The following is a 17087-nucleotide window of genomic DNA, read 5'->3' on the forward strand; positions in this document are numbered from 1 at the left end:
CTAAACAAGATCCGTCTCAGGTGTGAGACTGCAACAGTTAAAGTAACTTCGTACATTACTGAGAGCAAACCACACTGAACTGTTGTTTTTGTTTTCTAATGCTGTGTTTCTGCTTGGAGTCCAAAATTATGAATTATGAATTTCACTGCTAACAGAAAGCTAAATACAGCTCAGCGTGAAGCTGCAGACGTCAGTCCTTCTGCTTCATGAGCACAAGCGTGTCGGCGATCACAAGAGCGGCTTCAGGTGTTCATTTTCTTCAGTTTTGCAGCACTCTGGTCCTTGCGGAGGCAGCGCAGGGAAGTTGAAATCAGAACTCGGATTTCTGTCAAAAAAAAATACTTGAATAATTTATGTTGAAATCTGTTACTGAGTGTATCCCCTCAGAATGTAGCAAAGAGCACAAAAGGCTTCAGCGTGACCCACTGAATCATAAATGGACTGTTTTTTGTTTTTTTGGGGGGGGGGGGTTTTCCCTCACGGACTATGAAAGAGTTTTGAATCAGTTGGGAGTGAAGTGTAGGACGATGAAAGAGAAATGGGCGTGATGGTTCTGTTTGCTAGGAGCTTACCTGCCTCTCAGGAATTTTTGTTGCGTTTTGTTTTCCGTGATTGTTGATGAACTCTTTGTTGAGTATTGTGCGTTGGCAACACTGACCCAGCAACATTGTGATGCATTCATGGGCAGATAAGTAGGTCACTGAGAACCAAACCCACAGGTTTCACTAAGTACATGGGGGGGGGGAAAGCTAATCAGCGTGGCTGCACATGAAAACACAGAATGAGGTTCTGAAGTCGTCAGATAGTCGCTGCAGGTAACCCTCCGCGATGTTACACTCTTCAGCGTTTGTGTGGATTAAGCAGATGAGTTTGTTTTAGAACTGCCGGGAGCTGGATTTAACCTTGAAATGAGCCTGGCTAACTGTCCCGTTTTCTTGGTGCTCAGCTCACATCTCCCAGCTGGATCCTCAGATTGAACTGAAACACTGTTAAAGTTCATAATAAGCTGTTTTATAGACAATTGCATACAATTTCCTGTTCTTCCACTGCCATTTGGAAACACCAAATATCAAACAGGCTCTTATAGCTCCTCCCCCTTTATGGGAGCTTTTTATAATTGGCTGTCCCAGATAAACAGAAGGTTTAAACAGCAGGTCAGCGGGGCTTTTCTGTAGTTCCACAGAAATAAATCCTAAAGCCCAAGAAAGAGTTGGCATTTTTTCCTGAAGTTGCTCATTCAGAACATCCTCATGTTCTACAACAAGCCACTAAATGAGACTGCAGAAGATGTCAGGCAAACTCCAACCCACCAAATGCACAAGCTCAGAGGCATTGATGGCCACCACGACTGTTCAGGGTTTTTTTTGTTGTTTTTTTAAATGCAACTGATGCAAATGCTCTTGAGAAACTGCAGAGAAAAGTTATCTGGCTAAAACGTATCACAAACTGTTATTTCCTGTGATGATCCAAAAGCCCGTAGGGGGGTGTTAAGAAAAATAATGTTGGGAATTATTGTGTTGTCAACTTCAGGGCTGACCTACGGTACTATAAATACACCCTGCTCTCTCTGTGACCTCAGAATGGAGAGTTGGAAAATCTGTGTAACACTGAGCGTTTAGCACAGTCTGAGCTGTTGGCTTTATGTGCTATTAGAAACTGTGGCCACGTTTAAAATAAACGTTCACCAGTGAAATAGGATCTGACATAAAAGCAGCAATGTGATTAAGTGGGACCTGTTCTGAGCTCATTCCCGTGTTTGTCTCCCTTTCAGCCTCTAAAGAAGATGGTGGACAGAATCCGTAGATTCCAAGTCCTCAACAACGAGATCTTCGCCATCCTGAACAAGTACATGAAGTCTGGCGACGGCGAGAACATGCCGGTCGAGCACGTGCGATGCTTCCAGCCTCCGATACACCAGTCGCTCGCCAGCAGCTGAGGCGGCCGTCGACACTGTGGACCAGCGTGAAGTTTCAAACACTGTCCGCATCACCACAAATATCGCCCTTTAGGTCTGAGGACCATCATGTGTCAGAAGTTGGGCCACTTTTTCTTTTTTGTATTCATTTGTGCCTTATCAGAAAAGAATATTTCCCCTTTTTGGATATTCTTTGTTTTATACTTGCAGACAGAAGTAGATCAGAGAGAGGAAGTAGTTTTTATCTGACGTATTTAAGGGTTTGCGGTGGCAGGTGTTTGAGGGTGAGCATTAATCTATTTTAAGTGTGGGTGATGGTAAATTTATATTTTCTACACTGTTCAACTTGCATGCTAAACATTTTAAGTGGAACTGAAGTAACAGAGCTCAAGCTCATGTTCAGCATTTATTCACTGTGCCTTATGTTTTAATCATTTAATTCAATAAATATGTAACAAATGTTGGTTTGTGTCAAGCTTTTAATGTAAAAACTGCAAAGAAAAAGTTCAGAACTCCCAACATTAACTGCCGTTACCTTCAAGTATGACGACAACTCAAATCATAGAACGTCCTATCAAATGTAGTCATTGTCAGCAGGACTTCATAAAGTATATATATATTTATATATATATATTAAAACTTCATCTGATTCATAGAAAGGAAGTCAGTGCATGAAGGTGCATGTCCATAAAACCTTTTTATAAAACTTATTTACAGCGCTACACAGGAATGAAATTAAGTTTAACTAGAGATGAATATGAGCCATATTCCAAGAAAAGTAAGGCAAATTAAAACATTAACTACAATCCACTGGTCTGTTTACGCCCCGGATCGCTGATTGTCTCATTCTCGCGCTCCACGTCTACATCAGAGCCGAGTCTTCTGGAATAGGGAGGTCCTTAGTGATCCAGCAAGGACGTCATCGTGCCATTCCTTCTGGAGACGCTGTCGAAATGCGAAGCCGTGTCTCGCTCCTCCAAGTCTCCGGCCGACTTCTCGTCCAGCAGTTCGTAGGCGGTGTGAGATGCTATGCCGTTGGCTGTGGGAAACGCTCGTTCTTCCTTCCGCATGGACACCGCGAGCGTGGCCAGGCTCACGCTAACGTCTTTAAAGGCGTGGAGCAGGAAGATGCCCACGATGATTGTGAGGAAGCCACTGAGTGTACCGATGACATCGTCCGCTCCCATGTGCTCCCACTCTTTGAAGAGGATGGCAGAGCAGGTGAGCACGGACGTGGTGAAGAACACGTAGTAGATTGGCGTTACCAGGGAGGTGTTGAAAATGTCCAGAGCTTTGTTCAGGTAGTTGATTTGCGTGCTCACACAGCCCACTAGACCCAGGAGCAGGATCCACGCCAGCGGGTTTTTCACCACGCTCGTCCCGGCGATCGCTTCCTTGATGGCGATGCCCAGTCCTTTCACACAGGACACAGAGAGTGCTCCGATTACCGAGCAGATGGTGATGTAGACTAGGATGTTGGTCTGGCCGTGGCGGGGACCCACAACAAATATGAAGATGAGTGCAACGATGATGACGAGGGTGGCAAAGACAAGGAACCCTGAGAAAGAAAAGGAGAAGAGGTGGGACGGGGAGCATTTCAAGAAAATAAGCATCTGCAAACCATCACTATTCTCAGCATCCTTCACTTCAATAAATCCAATCTTATCTAATTCCGGGTTGCAGGGGGCTGATCCCAGCTGCCATAATGTGTACACCTAGGCCAGGTTGCCACTCTGTCACTGGACTAATGGAGAGACAACAATTTACACTCACATTCACACATATGGGCAATTTAGAATCATTAACCCAACCCCACCGAGTACCCAGAGAGAACCCACGCACACACAGGGAGAACATACAAACGTTTAACAGTTAAAATTAATGTAGCCCTTCCAACTTTAACGTGTGACACACAAATCTTTTTTTTTTTTACTTCCAGAGAGCAGGAGTCTGTTTTGTGAGGTTTTTTTCACATCGTCTTTGAGCTAAAACAAATCGACTGAAGCAGAATGACACAAGTTTAGCTTTTCAAAACCATAGAAACAGATTTATTTCCCTCATATTTTGCATATTAACACATTTGTTCATATGAGAGTAGTTAGATAACTAAAACTACTCGCAGAAAGAAACATCTTAACCAGCTGAAATAAAGAGATTACATTATTGTTTCAGTTATTTAAGTTTTTCCATGACCTGTTATTCTCACATGACTCTTAAGTCAGGAAGTGTTAGATTTGTATTATAAAGATTGGATCTTGCTCCTGACCAAATATTCTCCACATTCAAATAATCAGAAAGAGTAATGCTAACAATGAAACTAACAATGGATACTAAATACTTTTTTGCTTCAGATGTGAACTTTGTGTTACAACAACAGAAAGTGACTCAAACAATTCCTGAGTTATCGCAGGTAAATTCCAGCTTCCATTTCCTGTCTGATGGAAATGAAAATATTCCAAATATACAGTGGGGCAAAAAAGTATTTAGTCAGCCACCGATTGTGCAAGTTCCCCCACTTAAAATGATGACAGAGGTCAGTAATTTGCACCAGAGGTACACTTCAACTGTGAGAGACAGAATGTGAAAAAAAAAATCCATGAATCCACATGGTAGGATTTGTAAAGAATTTATTCGTAAATTAGGGTGGAAAATAAGTATTTGGTCACCTGAAACAAGGAAAATCTCTGGCTCTCACAGACCTGTAACGTCTTCTGTAAGACGCTTTTCTGTCCCCCACTCGTTACCTGTATGAATGGCACCTGTTTGAACTCATCATCTGTATAAAAGACACCTGTCCACAGCCTCAAACAGTCAGACTCCAAACTCCGCCATGGCCAAGACCAAAGAGCTTTCGAAGGACACCAGGAAAAGTATTGTAGACCTGCACCAGACTGGGAAGAGTGAATCTACAATAGGCAAGCAGCTTGGTGTGAAAAAATCAACTGTGGGAGCAATCATCAGAAAATGGAAGACATACAAGACCACTGATAATCTCCCTCGATCTGGGGCTCCACGCAAGATCTCATCCCGTGGGGTCAAAATGATCATGAGAACGGTGAGCAAAGATCCCAGAACCACACGGGGGGACCTGGTGAATGACCTGCAGAGAGCTGGGACCAAAGTAACAAAGGTCACCATCAGTAACACACTACAACGGCAGGGAATCAAATCCCGCAGTGCCAGACGTGTTCCGCTGCTGAAGCCAGTGCATGTCCAGGCCCGTCTGAAGTTTGCCAGAGAGCACATGGATGATACAGCAGAGGATTGGGAGAATGTCATGTGGTCAGATGAAACCAAAGTAGAACTTTTTGGTATAAACTCAACTCGTCGTGTTTGGAGGAAGAAGAATACTGAGTTGCATCCCAAGAACACCATACCTACTGTGAAGCATGGGGGTGGAAACATCATGCTATGGGGCTGTTTTTCTGCCAAGGGGACAGGACGACTGATCCGTGTTAAGGACAGAATGAATGGGGCCATGTATCGTGAGATTTTGAGCCAAAACCTCCTTCCATCAGTGAGAACTTTGAAGATGAAACGAGGCTGGGTCTTCCAACATGACAATGATCCAAAACACACCGCCCGGGCAACAAAGGAGTGGCTCCGTAAGAAGCATTTGAAAGTCCTGGAGTGGCCTAGCCAGTCTCCAGACCTCAACCCCATAGAAAATCTGTGGCGGGAGTTGAAAGTCCGTGTTGCTCGGCGACAGCCCCAAAACATCACTGCTCTCGAGAAGATCTGCATGGAGGAATGGGCCAAAATACCAGCTACTGTGTGTGCAAACCTGGTAAAGACCTATAGTAAACGTTTGACCTCTGTTATTGCCAACAAAGGTTATGTTACAAAGTATTGAGTTGTATTTTTGTTATTGACCAAATACTTATTTTCCACCCTGATTTACGAATAAATTCTTTACAAATCCTACCATGTGGATTCATGGATTTTTTTTTTCTTCACATTCTGTCTCTCACAGTTGAAGTGTACCTCTGGTGCAAATTACTGACCTCTGTCATCATTTTAGGTGGGGGAACTTGCACAATCGGTGGCTGACTAAATACTTTTTTGCCCCACTGTAGCATCTGCTGAATGCGCTTTCACAAAAGTGAAAATACACGCTTTAGTTGTTCAGAGGGTGTGGTTCACTGAAACCTGCTGCTGGTAAACAAAGAAACTGAACATTTCTTCCACCTGATTGCCTGGAGCCAGTTTCCTCAGTGAAACAGAAGAACGATGCAAAATAGGATAACAAGTTTCCTGAAAGATCAACTTGCGTTTTTGTTTTTTTTTTGTACATTGTATTGATCAGTGAAAATCTGCAGATCTCTGTTAGCGCCCGGGACCGGTGTTGGGAGTATAGTGGCTTGTGATCCCCTGAAGCTGGGTTTGTGCTGCCTTCAGGAATCGAACCTGAGACCTTTTGCATGTAAGGCATGATCATGTTTTGTGAAGCAAAGATGAATATTTGGAGGAAATATCTGTAGACACGATCTACAGAGAAGAATTTTTTTCTGTACCTGGGTCAACCAGCTTGGCCGCCATCTCCTCGAGGCTGCTGATCTCCTCTTCCTTCGGCGCGTGAATGACCATGGTGGTGGAGCCCAGGATACTGAGCAGACAGCCAAGCTTCCCGTGCAGGTTTAACCGTTCCGTCAGGAAGTATGACGACAGCACGGCGCTGCGACCAAAAATAAATAAATAAATAAATTCATTTCAGGTCACACACACTCTTACACAATCAAAACATTGAGGTGGATGAGACGCATGCACTCATCAGTACCTGACGAGCACGCTCAGGGCTCCCAGCGGTGTGACTAGCGTTGCAGGAGCAAAGGCGTACGCGGCGAAGTTGGCCGCTTCCCCAGCCCCCACTGCAAAAGGTTAACAGACAGTTATTTCCACACATGAAGGAAAGTAGAACTGTCCTGTGACAGAGACATGCAAACACTGTAATACTATCTGAGGTTTAGGGCATTTTGCAACAGAGGTAGTAGAGAAAGAAAGGGTTTGACAATGGGACAGTGACAAAATATCTTAAAGCTAGCGAGATGAAGCTGGATTATTACATCTGTAATAATGAAATACATGCACCAATATACCATCTGATTCAACAATGAGATTACATTTAGCTCATTTGTTATTACCAAACACTTTCGTTCATTCCCAGGTCCTTGTTTTTATTTTTGGACTTTCCTAGAGTAGCCCTGCATGATTCACAGTTCAAAATAATCCTAATTTATCTCACTTGTGTAGTCAGACTTCACCGACTGCCTGAAATAAGCCGTTTCAGCCCCTTTAAGGATACTTTCTGATCCCAGAGTAGGAAACAAATCTGTGATAAACTGAGTGTTTGGAGCAGTCTGAGCTTTGAAGGATTATTGTAAATACACTGAGCTCATCATTAGAAACTTTGGACATGTTTAATATGAACATCCGCCACTGGTAAAGGATGACAAGAGAGCGAAAAAAAACAAGGTTTGCTTTAAAATCAAGTGTAAGACTGAGATCGTGATTACTTAACATGGTTAATCAGTCCTTGGAGAACTTAAATATCTAATATTAAAAGAAAACTGTGTTCTTCCTTGAATTTGAATTGTAATTCAAGAGAATGGAATTAAATAAGTAAGAAAGAATAAATCTGGGCAGGTTTTCTTCAGCTCAATCTGCCAAAGACCAATTCTGAGCTTTTCTGTAACGATAACAAAAGTGAAGGAGACGCAAAAGAAGTCCTGAATGTGTCAAAATAACAACAGCAGCAGGTCTCCTTCAAACAGCATCAGCAATCAGCATGAGCCCAGGTGGTGCATCCACAAAGACAAATACCAGCTCCTGAAACCACATGTGACCTCAACATATGCAAATATGTTATGCACCAACTCTGGAGAATGTCTGCTACACCTGCATCTGAATGATCTCATTTCATTTTGAGCCACAGCGTTATCACTTACTTGATAGTAAACCTGCCCACCACAGCCACTCTTTCAGATACGCATGACCTCCCTGCCCTGAAAAGCAAAAGAAAAGTTTTCATTTCCACGTGATTCCTCATTTCAATGTCACTTGCATGTAAGAAAAACCTGAATTATGCAACTCCTCGCTTTGACTGCAGGTCAGGCGATGGACGTGAACTGAAGGTCGAGCAGAGCGCTGGAGTTAATGATTGCTAGGATTTAAGAGTGTTCATGACTCATGCACACAAACAACATGCAGACACACACTTAAACACACCCTGCACAGGTGAGGAGAACCTGACAAGCCTGAAATGTCACAATGGATAAGCATGTGTGGAAACACCCCTCACAGGGAGTGCCTGTGAGGGGGGAACAGACAAGCAAACAAACAGAAAAAGAAGACTGAAGTGTGGGTCCCCTCAAGGATTGGGGTAACCAGCATCGATGCTCAGAAAAAAGCACCCCTACCTGCCCGTGTGGACCCCTTCCTCGCCAACCTCAGAAGTCCTTTCTTCTTCAGGATAAAACTGCCTCCGATGAAGATGCTGGAGCTGACGGCCAGCGCCAAGCCAATGTAGAAGTCATATTTGCCCCTGTCTTGAGCCATAGTGAGGCTGGATGTGTTGATGCGGTCTGTCACATTTACCAGCTGACAGCGCAGGTGCTGACCCGGTAAGGTGCAGTTCTGTCCGACCCAAACACCTGACAGCAGAAGAACAGACCACAGGCTGGAGTGAGAGACTCATAAAGACCAGTGTTTAACGTCAGCACCCCAGCAGGAACCTACCGTGACCACAGTCCACTCTACACCCTGGAAAAGCATCACCTGAGGAGTTGGAGGAATCCATCTACCTGCTGTCCTTCCTACCTACAGTCTGCTCCCATTCACGCACATCCGAGTGACTCTCGGTAAAACCTGAAGGGTTTCTGGGTGTTGTACTGAGATACATTCAAAAGCATTGTGCAACTAAGTCACCTGCTATGTAAATCACCCATCTCCAGTACTCAAGAATTCAGGAAGTGATACGAAAGGGAGGCTCACCTGGCCGCGATAGGTGAGGCTTAATGTCGAGTTAGCCTCAGGCGGTCTCTTTTTTTACGGGCTGCTTTGGTGTTTAACTGAGTCTTCCCTGTGTGGACACTAATCTGTGCTTTAACTCACCGGCAGAAATAAAGAAAGCGTGTAAATGCTGCTATACGCCGCTAGCCGCATTAGCTTCATTAGCGCGGAGGCTAGCTGGCTGACTGGTTGGCTAACGCAGAGTGAATGAAGCCACTGAGAGTCTCTTTGCGCCGCCTTTAACGAGCACAGAGCTCGGATTATTACCTGCTCACCGCGGGCTGCTCAGCTCCACACACACAAGAAGGTTCTCGCTGATGAACAGTCTGCTTTCCGGCTCCGTGGCTGCGCATCACCTACTGCTCCCTCCGCGTTCAACCAGCGCGCACACGCCGAGCCTCCAGACGCTGCTGCCGCACTGCGCGCCGCTCCTTCCGCCTCGCACAGGACACGCGGCCGGAGCGGTGTGCCCTCCGCCGGCGGGACCCAGCACCGCAGGCGGGACGCAACATCGGAACCACCTGGACCCGGAACCGCAGGCGTACTGGAAACTCCATCTCCATCATCAGGTCTACCGGGGAAACCTAGCAGCGCTTTATCATTAAAAAGAAAATCAGTGGTTACTAAGGTTATGATAGTTAAGTAAAACTAAACTGCTAAAACTAAATGTAATATCTATATATATGTATAGATAGATAGATTTCAAACGCACTAAAAATAAAATAATAATATAGATATCCTTATGATTTAGCATTTATTCGTTTTATCACAGTTTTATTACACTTGGTATTGAGGGTAATGTTTTTGAGACTGTCAGTCAGCTGCTTTCAAAAGGGCATGCCTCTCTATGCCCTTCATACCAATGACTGTAGAAAGCAGTCATTGCTTCATACAATCATAATTAGAAAGACTAAAACAAAAGATTTTCAAGCAATTAAAAACTAAATTGAAGCAAAATAAATAAATAAATAAGCACTCTGGAAAATAACTGAAACCAAACAATTTAAAAATAAAAAGTCAAAATGAAATAAAAATCCCAAATAAAAAATAACAAATTATACTTCCTAAATAATACATTTTATTGCAAATGTGGTTTCTAATCAGACAGGTCTCACTTCAAAACATTTTGGTGTAATTTTCCAAAACAATGTATTTTAAATGTCATCCTTTGAAACCTGAATGGCCTGTTTTTGTTTCTCATACCTATATATGCTTATCTGTGGCAGACATTATAGATGTTTTAATATTATTAATTAATTAAGCGGTTTTAAAAAGCATGCAAATGTTTGTCTTTGAAATAAAGACATAAAAACTTGCAGTTCGGTGCTTAACAATGTTCATTAAACCACCAGCCTGGGTAAGGTTTATGCCACAGCTGGCATAAATGAACAGTATTGGTATTTACCAAAATCATTTTTATGTTTTTCTAATAAGTAATCCACCAGTATACGCAGGCTGTTTAATAATAATATTGTAACACTAAAAATATTTTTTTCTTCATTAATTTTAAAATGTGTTCTTTTACAACACCTAATAAAACATTTGTAAGGATGCCAAATTCCAGTTATTTTCTTGCATTCCTGATCAGAAAAATTAGTTTTAGTGGTTAAATCCTATGCTCAGATAATTTCTGACTTCTCCGAGGAGTCTATTGTGCTGGCTTGAATTTGGGTATAAAAATGTGAACAGAATCGTATAATTTTTCATTTTAAACATTTTTAAACAGTTTTTTTTAACTCGATGTTTGAGTGAATTATAGATAGACAGTATGCTGGTCTGATTTGAGCACCAAACTTGAGATAAACTGAATAATGTGATTGCACTAAAGTCCTCACACTCAGGGTGCTTTTCATCCTTTGTTATTTGGCTGCTTCAGTTTCAAAAATCTGGTTTGGAAATGTGGAAAATTTCAAAGAGTTTGTGCAAAAAGACTCAGATCTGAGGTCTCTACAGCAGGAAATCTGATCACCATGGTTCACTGCAGAACAGGGAACCATAAATATGCGCGGAGTCATAATTGACCATGCTGGGTCAGTCTCTAGTTAACAGTAAATGAGAAAGTGTCACTACAGTTTAAAAAGACGGAAGGAACTTATTCATTTATTCAAATATGTAGTTTATATTTGTTATGTTTGACTAACTAAAATAATATCCAACTCAGTTGATCGTCTATGCAAACTATTCAGACCGTCTCCTGAAATCTTCAGATTATGAGACAAAATTTCATGTTTGAGCTGCATTATAGCACAGCTTACAAACTCAAGCATGAATGTAATATTCATTCAATTGTATTCAGACATTATAATCAAAGTAAACAAGTTTATTGGCCCGTTTAAGTTAAAAGGGAAGATTAGAAGACAGTCATAAGTGTGGATGTGCTCGTCATGTTTATCATTTTTCATGATCTACTCTTAATAGTTTATGATAACAATAAAGTCACAGCCAGGAAACATCTGCTGACGTCTTCAGTGACCTCCAATAAGCTGAATTTAACACCCAGACTTTGTGTTCACTGGTGTGATAGTCAGAGAGATTCATTATGTGCCTCACAGTTTTCAAATTGTCCCAGAGGAACATCCAAGCTCCTCAGGTGTGTCCAAACTTTTGACTGGTGCTGTACATCATGTGAGATATTTGGACTGGAGCCTCCTTCCCTCTAAATAACAGAAGACAATGAAAAGCTAATCTGTAAGCTATTTCAGTAGAATTTAGCTTATCTTGTGTGATTTAAAAGTATTAATCAGTCTCCCTTTTAAAGGATTATGAGTTATAGTCAGTTGCATTTAAAATGGATATAAATTAAGGGTTTGACACTGATGGAGGCACATCTTACGTCCACTTGTGTGTTTGTTCTTCCGTGAAGAGCTTCTGATGATGTTCACATGCTGGTATGTTTGCTCTGAGTCTGTGCATTAGTAATCTCAGGAGGAATGACTCATAAATAACCAGGCATGAAAGTAGAACATTAATTAATTTATTCAAGTTTTAATGTATTCGTGTAAACAGCGAGTGGCCACAGAAGAGAAGGAATGTGTTACAAAATTCTCCTTTGCACAGAATACTCAGTCGTCCTCCACACAGCTGAAGAGGCAGCTTATGGAGTTACCTTCAATAATTTACAGGCGGCCTGAACTCACGGAGGTGATTCTAAGAACTGAGACAGCCTGTAAAAGCCTGATGGGCAAGACTCTGGAGGAAAGGAAGCACAGTTATTTACACAACAGTGACAAATTAACTGTCGGTCCTCAGACCACATTTAAGCTTGTAATGAAATGCCTCATTTATGATTCCAGTGCTCTTTAGAGTTTTTCAAGCAGGAAAATGTTCTATCAGTCTACACGTCCTCCAACTTTTCTTTTTTTTTTTTTTTCATTTTAAAAAAACAAAAGAAACAAAAACAGGATTTGGACCACTGGTGCGATGAGGAGAATGGAAAGTGGTTTTTAACATTGCAGGCTTTGATATGATTGAAATTTTCTGCTTCTTTTTCATTAAACTGTGATATTTTACATTGGACAACACATGGAGAGGAGAAAGAGGACCCCTGATTTTTAATGTTTCTGCACAAAATCTTTGAACTCCATATCCCCAAACCAGATGATTTAGAGTTTGTTAAAGTTCACTCAGTCGTAGATAAAGGCATTAGAAACACAGAGAGAAACATTAAAAATATAATCTTCTTTAAAATAAAAGGTGTCATAAGATAATTCAGCTGATTGAGGGTTAACTAGATGAAAGCGTTAACATCATATCTAGTGTTACTTCAAACATATTTAAGATAAAATAAACTAATTATATATCTTATGTTGTTTTGGTCATTCAAACTGGAGGTAGGAAAAAGTCTCAGGAACTCAACTTTGGCGCAGATGCGATGTAAAGGATTAAAAGGCATCTGAATCAGTCTGACTTTTCCTCTTTTTTCTTCCACGTAATCAGCGCCTCCTGGGAAATGTGCAGTAAAACAACACCGACGCACACCGTGGTTAAAGCACACAGTATGGCGAGGCTGTCTGTTATAGTCAGCGCGGTCCACTCCTTAAAGAGAAGACCGGAAGCTAAAATCACGGTGGACGTGAACGTCACATAGTAAATCGCTTCAAATATGTTGGAGCTGAAACACTCCAGCGCCTTGTTGATGAAGAAGAACTGTGTGAGGATACTGACAGCCAGCGTGCCCAGCAAGCCCAGGAAGAGCGCCCGAGCCCTGCTGCTTGACGGGCCCTCGCCGAATGCGTCCGGAACCGCCAAGCCGAGGCCTTTGCTGCTCGGCACTGTGAAGCTTCCCAGCAAGGAACATATGGCAACGTACACCATGATGTTAGATGTGCCATGAGCCGGAGCGACCCACACGATGAGAATGATCAGCAGCAGGACCACCACAAGGGCGTACGTGACAAACACTGCAGGACAACAAGAGAAACCAAGAGTTATTTTAGGAGCAGGTGTAGAGAAGTTGTATTACACACTAACTATAGTCCTTTTTACTGTCTGCAAAGTAAAGGAGTGTATATTGGTATTTAATGGCCTACTGAAAAGCTTCTGGACACAACAGATCAGTCAGATGAGGAAGTGTATATACACATATACATAATGTTGGTGTAAAACAGAATGACTGATTAAGTGCATAATCAGTGTGAAGGAAACAGCAAATAAAGAGCCCCTCTGCGTTACCTGGGTCGAGGAGCCTCTCCTCCAACTCGAGCCTTGAAGTTGCCTCTGCTGTCGGGGCGTGAATGATGAGCACCACAGAGCCGCAGCAGCATAAAACACAGCCGAGCTTCCCCAGGATGCTTAAATGCTCTTTCAAGATCCAGGAGGCCAACACAGCCCTGCAGCACCCAAACACACACCGTCAAAAGTTCAAGAAATTAAAGTGTTTAAACAGTTTCTTCTCTTGTAGAGCTTAAATCAGGGGTGGGGAACTCCAGGCCTCAAGGGCTGGTGTCCTGCAGGTTTTAGATCTCACCCTGGGTCAGTACAACTGAATCAAATGATTAGTTCATTACCAGGCCTCTGGAGAACTTCAAGACATGTTGAGGAGGTAATTAAGCCATTTAGATCAACTGTGTTGGATGAAGGACACATCTAAAACCTGCAGGACACTGGCCCTTGAGGCCTGGAGTTCACCCACCCCTGGTTTAAATGATGCAGCAGTATCATTTAAACCATTCACTAATACTACCAACAGTTTAAAGGCTGTAAATATTAATCATACTGTTGACTCCCATCAGCAAATAAAGAGGACCTTTACTGAAAGGAGTGGCTGAGATTTATTGGCTGTGTCCCGACAGTTTTACACACCTACAACCGGTGATCCAGTTTCATTAAGTTATATGATTTACAGATGCTGGCGTTGACTGACAGACATGATTTTATTTTTAAAATAACAAAAAAATTATCAGCTTTTTACAGTTGATCTTCAACTTCAGGCATGTTACCTAAAGTAGAAGATTTACAACTTCAGGTAACATACCTGTCAGATGAGAGGTGTGGCAGTGATAAGGATATAAGGATTTATGTCTTCAAGTGCAACAGAAACAACTGATTCAACAGGGCGAGAAGTTTAATCCTCTCAGGTTAAAGTAACACAAACATTCTGCTGTCAGAAATTGTGATTTCTGTCTTTTAATAACCGTTTTCCCAAGTCTCAAATAAATAATCAATCAGTGGACAAAAAGAAATAAGGATGATCACTGTTATACCTTAAAAACCATTTCAGAATCAGAAAACTTTGTTGTCCATTGGAAAGCAGGGGATTTAAACGTGTTACTCAGTGTATACAAACAAAACAGCAAAAGAAAAGGAACATAAGACACGATATAAACGCCACACAGCAAGATCATGTGATGCTCAAAAAACAAACAAACATTATTTGGCTGCAGGGAACTGATAGTGCTGTCTTTATGTCCCACTGCCTGGGTGGAGATCTGACACTGTGTGGTGTCAGTTTTTTTGTTTATCTGCTCAGTGACCCGTGACAGTTTTTGATTTGTTTTTACTGAAATAAATGTGTGCCAATATACGATGCTGTAAGTGTGAACATCTGGTCTGGTTTTGTGGTGAGTCACAGGAAGTGTTCCGCATAGCTCACTACTAGGCCCCATCCTCTTCACTTTTTCAATTCTAAAAGCCAAATCTAACTTAAATTTAAGCGTTAATGGGTAAATGAAATGGTGTATCTAGCTTCTCATCAGCAGGGGCAGATTCAGCTCCGATCGTTGACTTTTAATTATTTCTTTGAACATAAATCTGTAACGACTTCAAAAAAAGAAGAGTTGGGTGCACAAGTTTGAATTTATTTTGGATTTTCTGTAATCCAGACAGAGTCAAAAATATAGATACAAACACAAATAAACATACACACTCACTTTAATTTTTTAATAAGTGATGCTGCAGGTTTTACGAAGTTGACAAGGCCAAGGACTGTTAACTTCTTGTTAGTGGTCATGATTGACTTTGGTTGTTGCTGTTTGCCAGCATTAAAAAGGATTTGTTTGACAACACTCAATAGACTGACCAATACTCAGAACAAATCCAAGGAACTCAGTGAAGATCTAAGAATAAAAATTGTAGTTTTACGCAAGTTGAAAAGGTCTCTTGAATCCATTTCTAAGCAACTGCAGAATTATCAATTCAAACAACCGTAGATAAGTACAAGTTACTCAGATATATCACCACTTTGCTAAAGTCTGAACGAAGACCAAAACTGTCTCCCTTGGATGAGAGGAAATTGGTAAGTATTTTTGGGGAACAACCAAGGAACCATCAAGGCTCAAGCATGCCATAAGCTGGAACCTGTTGTAACACCAGCATCGCTGTACACAGTGAAGCAAATTTTACATCGCCATGAACTGAGAGGGAACCACCAAGAAAGAAACCCCTGCTCCAAAATCAAAACCTCCAACAGCTTGATTTAAAATTGCAAATGCCCAGGTGGACAAGTCAAATGTTTCCTGGAGAAAAGGTCAGACAAGAACATTTTTATCTATTTTAACAAATGACAAAAGGTATGTTTGGAGTAAAGGTGAGTCCTTCAAACCTAAAAACACTACACGATCTGTTAAGCATGGTGGTGGTAGTATCATGCTCTCAGGCTGCTTTGCTTCGACGGTACTGGTAGGTTGCAAAAAGTGGATTGACTAATGATGAAGACCGACTACCTCCAAATTCTTCATCTTAACCCCAATTCGATTGTTAAAAGTTAATGCTCCAAACACACATTAATACTTAAAACTGCTCTTGGAATTACTAAAGCAGGATAACATAATGCTTTGGAAATGCTTTTGGAACCACAATCCTAAATGAAAATTAGTGGATAACACTTAAAAGCGGGGTCAGTGCCAGGAAATAAAGCAGCTTAAATTAATTCTACCAAATATAGCAAGAAGAGTGGTTGATTTGGTACTATATAGAATTAAACAAAATATTAGTGGGGTTATATAGATTTATGGTTGGACCTATAAAGACATTAAAGACGTATGTTGTACATATATAGCTCAAAATGACCATGATATTCATGCCCATGAGGAGTTGATTAAAACTTCTGTATGATGTTTGTAGTTTAGCCCAAAAAGATTCCACGTGGAGCTGAATACTTAAGAAACAAACAACCAAATGACGAGCAACTGAACTCACCCAAACAGCACTCCTAGGGCTCCCAGAGGAGTAACTACCACCGCAGGGGCCACATTGTATGCCAGGAAATTACCAACCTGACCCGTAATCACTGCAGAGATTCACAGACAGGTGTGTGAGACATATAATTTTCTAAATAACACACCAAGTCTGTAAATGATACTCACTACACAGTGTCCCACTCCACCACACCACATCTGTGAGGTACGACCTTCCTGTTGGAGAACATTCAAAAGTTCAGTCAGTCTCTATTATTCCACAAACAGCCACGTTTACTGTTTCTGTGCTTTACCTCTGTGGCGGGAACGTAGTATCCCTTTTTTCTGCAGCACAAATGTCGACCCATTAATGAAACTTGATATTATAGCTATTGTTATTCCCAGATTTTGAGAAGAAACTGCCGGTAGTCCTGAGTCAGAGGCCATTACTGCTGCTCTGTTTACTTCCCGTTTCTTTGAGCCACAGCGACACCCAGCGGACATCTCAGCTTCACCCCAGGTCAGCCCAGCCTCTCCTATGTCCCGCCTCA

The 17087-nt window shown here is 41.8% G+C and overlaps 3 protein-coding genes across 5 annotated transcripts in view; 1 reads left to right on the forward strand and 2 right to left on the reverse strand.

Annotated features, from left to right (window-relative positions):
• The window catches only part of cyfip1 (cytoplasmic FMR1 interacting protein 1), a 44344-nt gene extending 41966 nt beyond the window's left edge, over positions 1 to 2378 (forward strand). For both annotated transcript variants that reach the window (XM_085449155.1, XM_085449156.1), the window contains exon 31: positions 1772 to 2378. In XM_085449155.1, the coding sequence (XP_085305281.1) occupies positions 1772 to 1936 (165 nt within the window). In that variant the 3' untranslated portion in view covers positions 1937 to 2378. The remainder of the gene's footprint in view (positions 1 to 1771) is intronic.
• A 414-nt stretch (positions 2379 to 2792) lies between these two features.
• Positions 2793 to 9559, reverse strand: nipa2 (NIPA magnesium transporter 2). 2 transcript variants are annotated; one of them, XM_085449158.1, is made up of 6 exons: positions 9191 to 9559; positions 8332 to 8565; positions 7861 to 7917; positions 6693 to 6783; positions 6430 to 6590; positions 2793 to 3473 (listed from the first exon to the last, which is right to left on the reverse strand). In XM_085449158.1, exons 2-6 carry the CDS (start codon positions 8468 to 8470, stop codon positions 2815 to 2817), a joined length of 1107 nt encoding a protein of 368 aa, XP_085305284.1. In that variant the 5' UTR covers positions 8471 to 8565; positions 9191 to 9559; the 3' UTR covers positions 2793 to 2814. The 2 variants fall into 2 exon arrangements, with proteins under 2 accessions (XP_085305284.1, XP_085305283.1); XM_085449157.1 differs by lacking the exon at positions 9191 to 9559 and adding an exon at positions 8651 to 9162.
• A 2322-nt stretch (positions 9560 to 11881) lies between these two features.
• Positions 11882 to 17067, reverse strand: nipa1 (NIPA magnesium transporter 1). Its single transcript, XM_085449159.1, has 5 exons — positions 16851 to 17067; positions 16726 to 16773; positions 16559 to 16649; positions 13595 to 13752; positions 11882 to 13323 (listed from the first exon to the last, which is right to left on the reverse strand). The coding sequence occupies exons 1-5, from the start codon at positions 17038 to 17040 to the stop codon at positions 12821 to 12823; spliced, it is 990 nt and encodes a 329-aa protein (XP_085305285.1). The 5' UTR covers positions 17041 to 17067; the 3' UTR covers positions 11882 to 12820.
• Positions 17068 to 17087: the final 20 nt, after the last annotated feature.

This window comes from Copadichromis virginalis, linkage group LG23 (genome assembly GCF_057382275.1).
Source record: "Copadichromis virginalis isolate Kocher_CV1m ecotype Utaka linkage group LG23, C_Virginalis_male_GT1.1, whole genome shotgun sequence".
Taxonomy (NCBI): Eukaryota; Metazoa; Chordata; class Actinopteri; order Cichliformes; family Cichlidae; genus Copadichromis; species Copadichromis virginalis.

Bases quoted from the DNA above. Each gene is read 5' to 3' on its own strand.
- nipa2 (XM_085449157.1), bottom strand. From the start codon at position 8,711: ATGGATTCCTCCAACTCCTCAGGTGATGCTTTTCCAGGGTGTAGAGTG. The intron at 7,918-8,331 runs GTAGGGGTGCTT...TTTGCTTTTCAG, and splicing joins GAAGGGGTCCACACGGGCAG to GGCAGGGAGGTCATGCGTAT. The intron at 6,591-6,692 runs GTACTGATGAGT...TTTTGGTCGCAG, and splicing joins GCCCTGAGCGTGCTCGTCAG to CGCCGTGCTGTCGTCATACT.
- nipa1 (XM_085449159.1), bottom strand. From the start codon at position 17,040: ATGTCCGCTGGGTGTCGCTGTGGCTCAAAGAAACGGGAAGTAAACAGA. The intron at 16,650-16,725 runs GTGAGTATCATT...GAATCTCTGCAG, and splicing joins GTGGAGTGGGACACTGTGTA to TGATTACGGGTCAGGTTGGT. The intron at 13,753-16,558 runs GTGAGTTCAGTT...TGGGTGCTGCAG, and splicing joins GCCCTAGGAGTGCTGTTTGG to GGCTGTGTTGGCCTCCTGGA.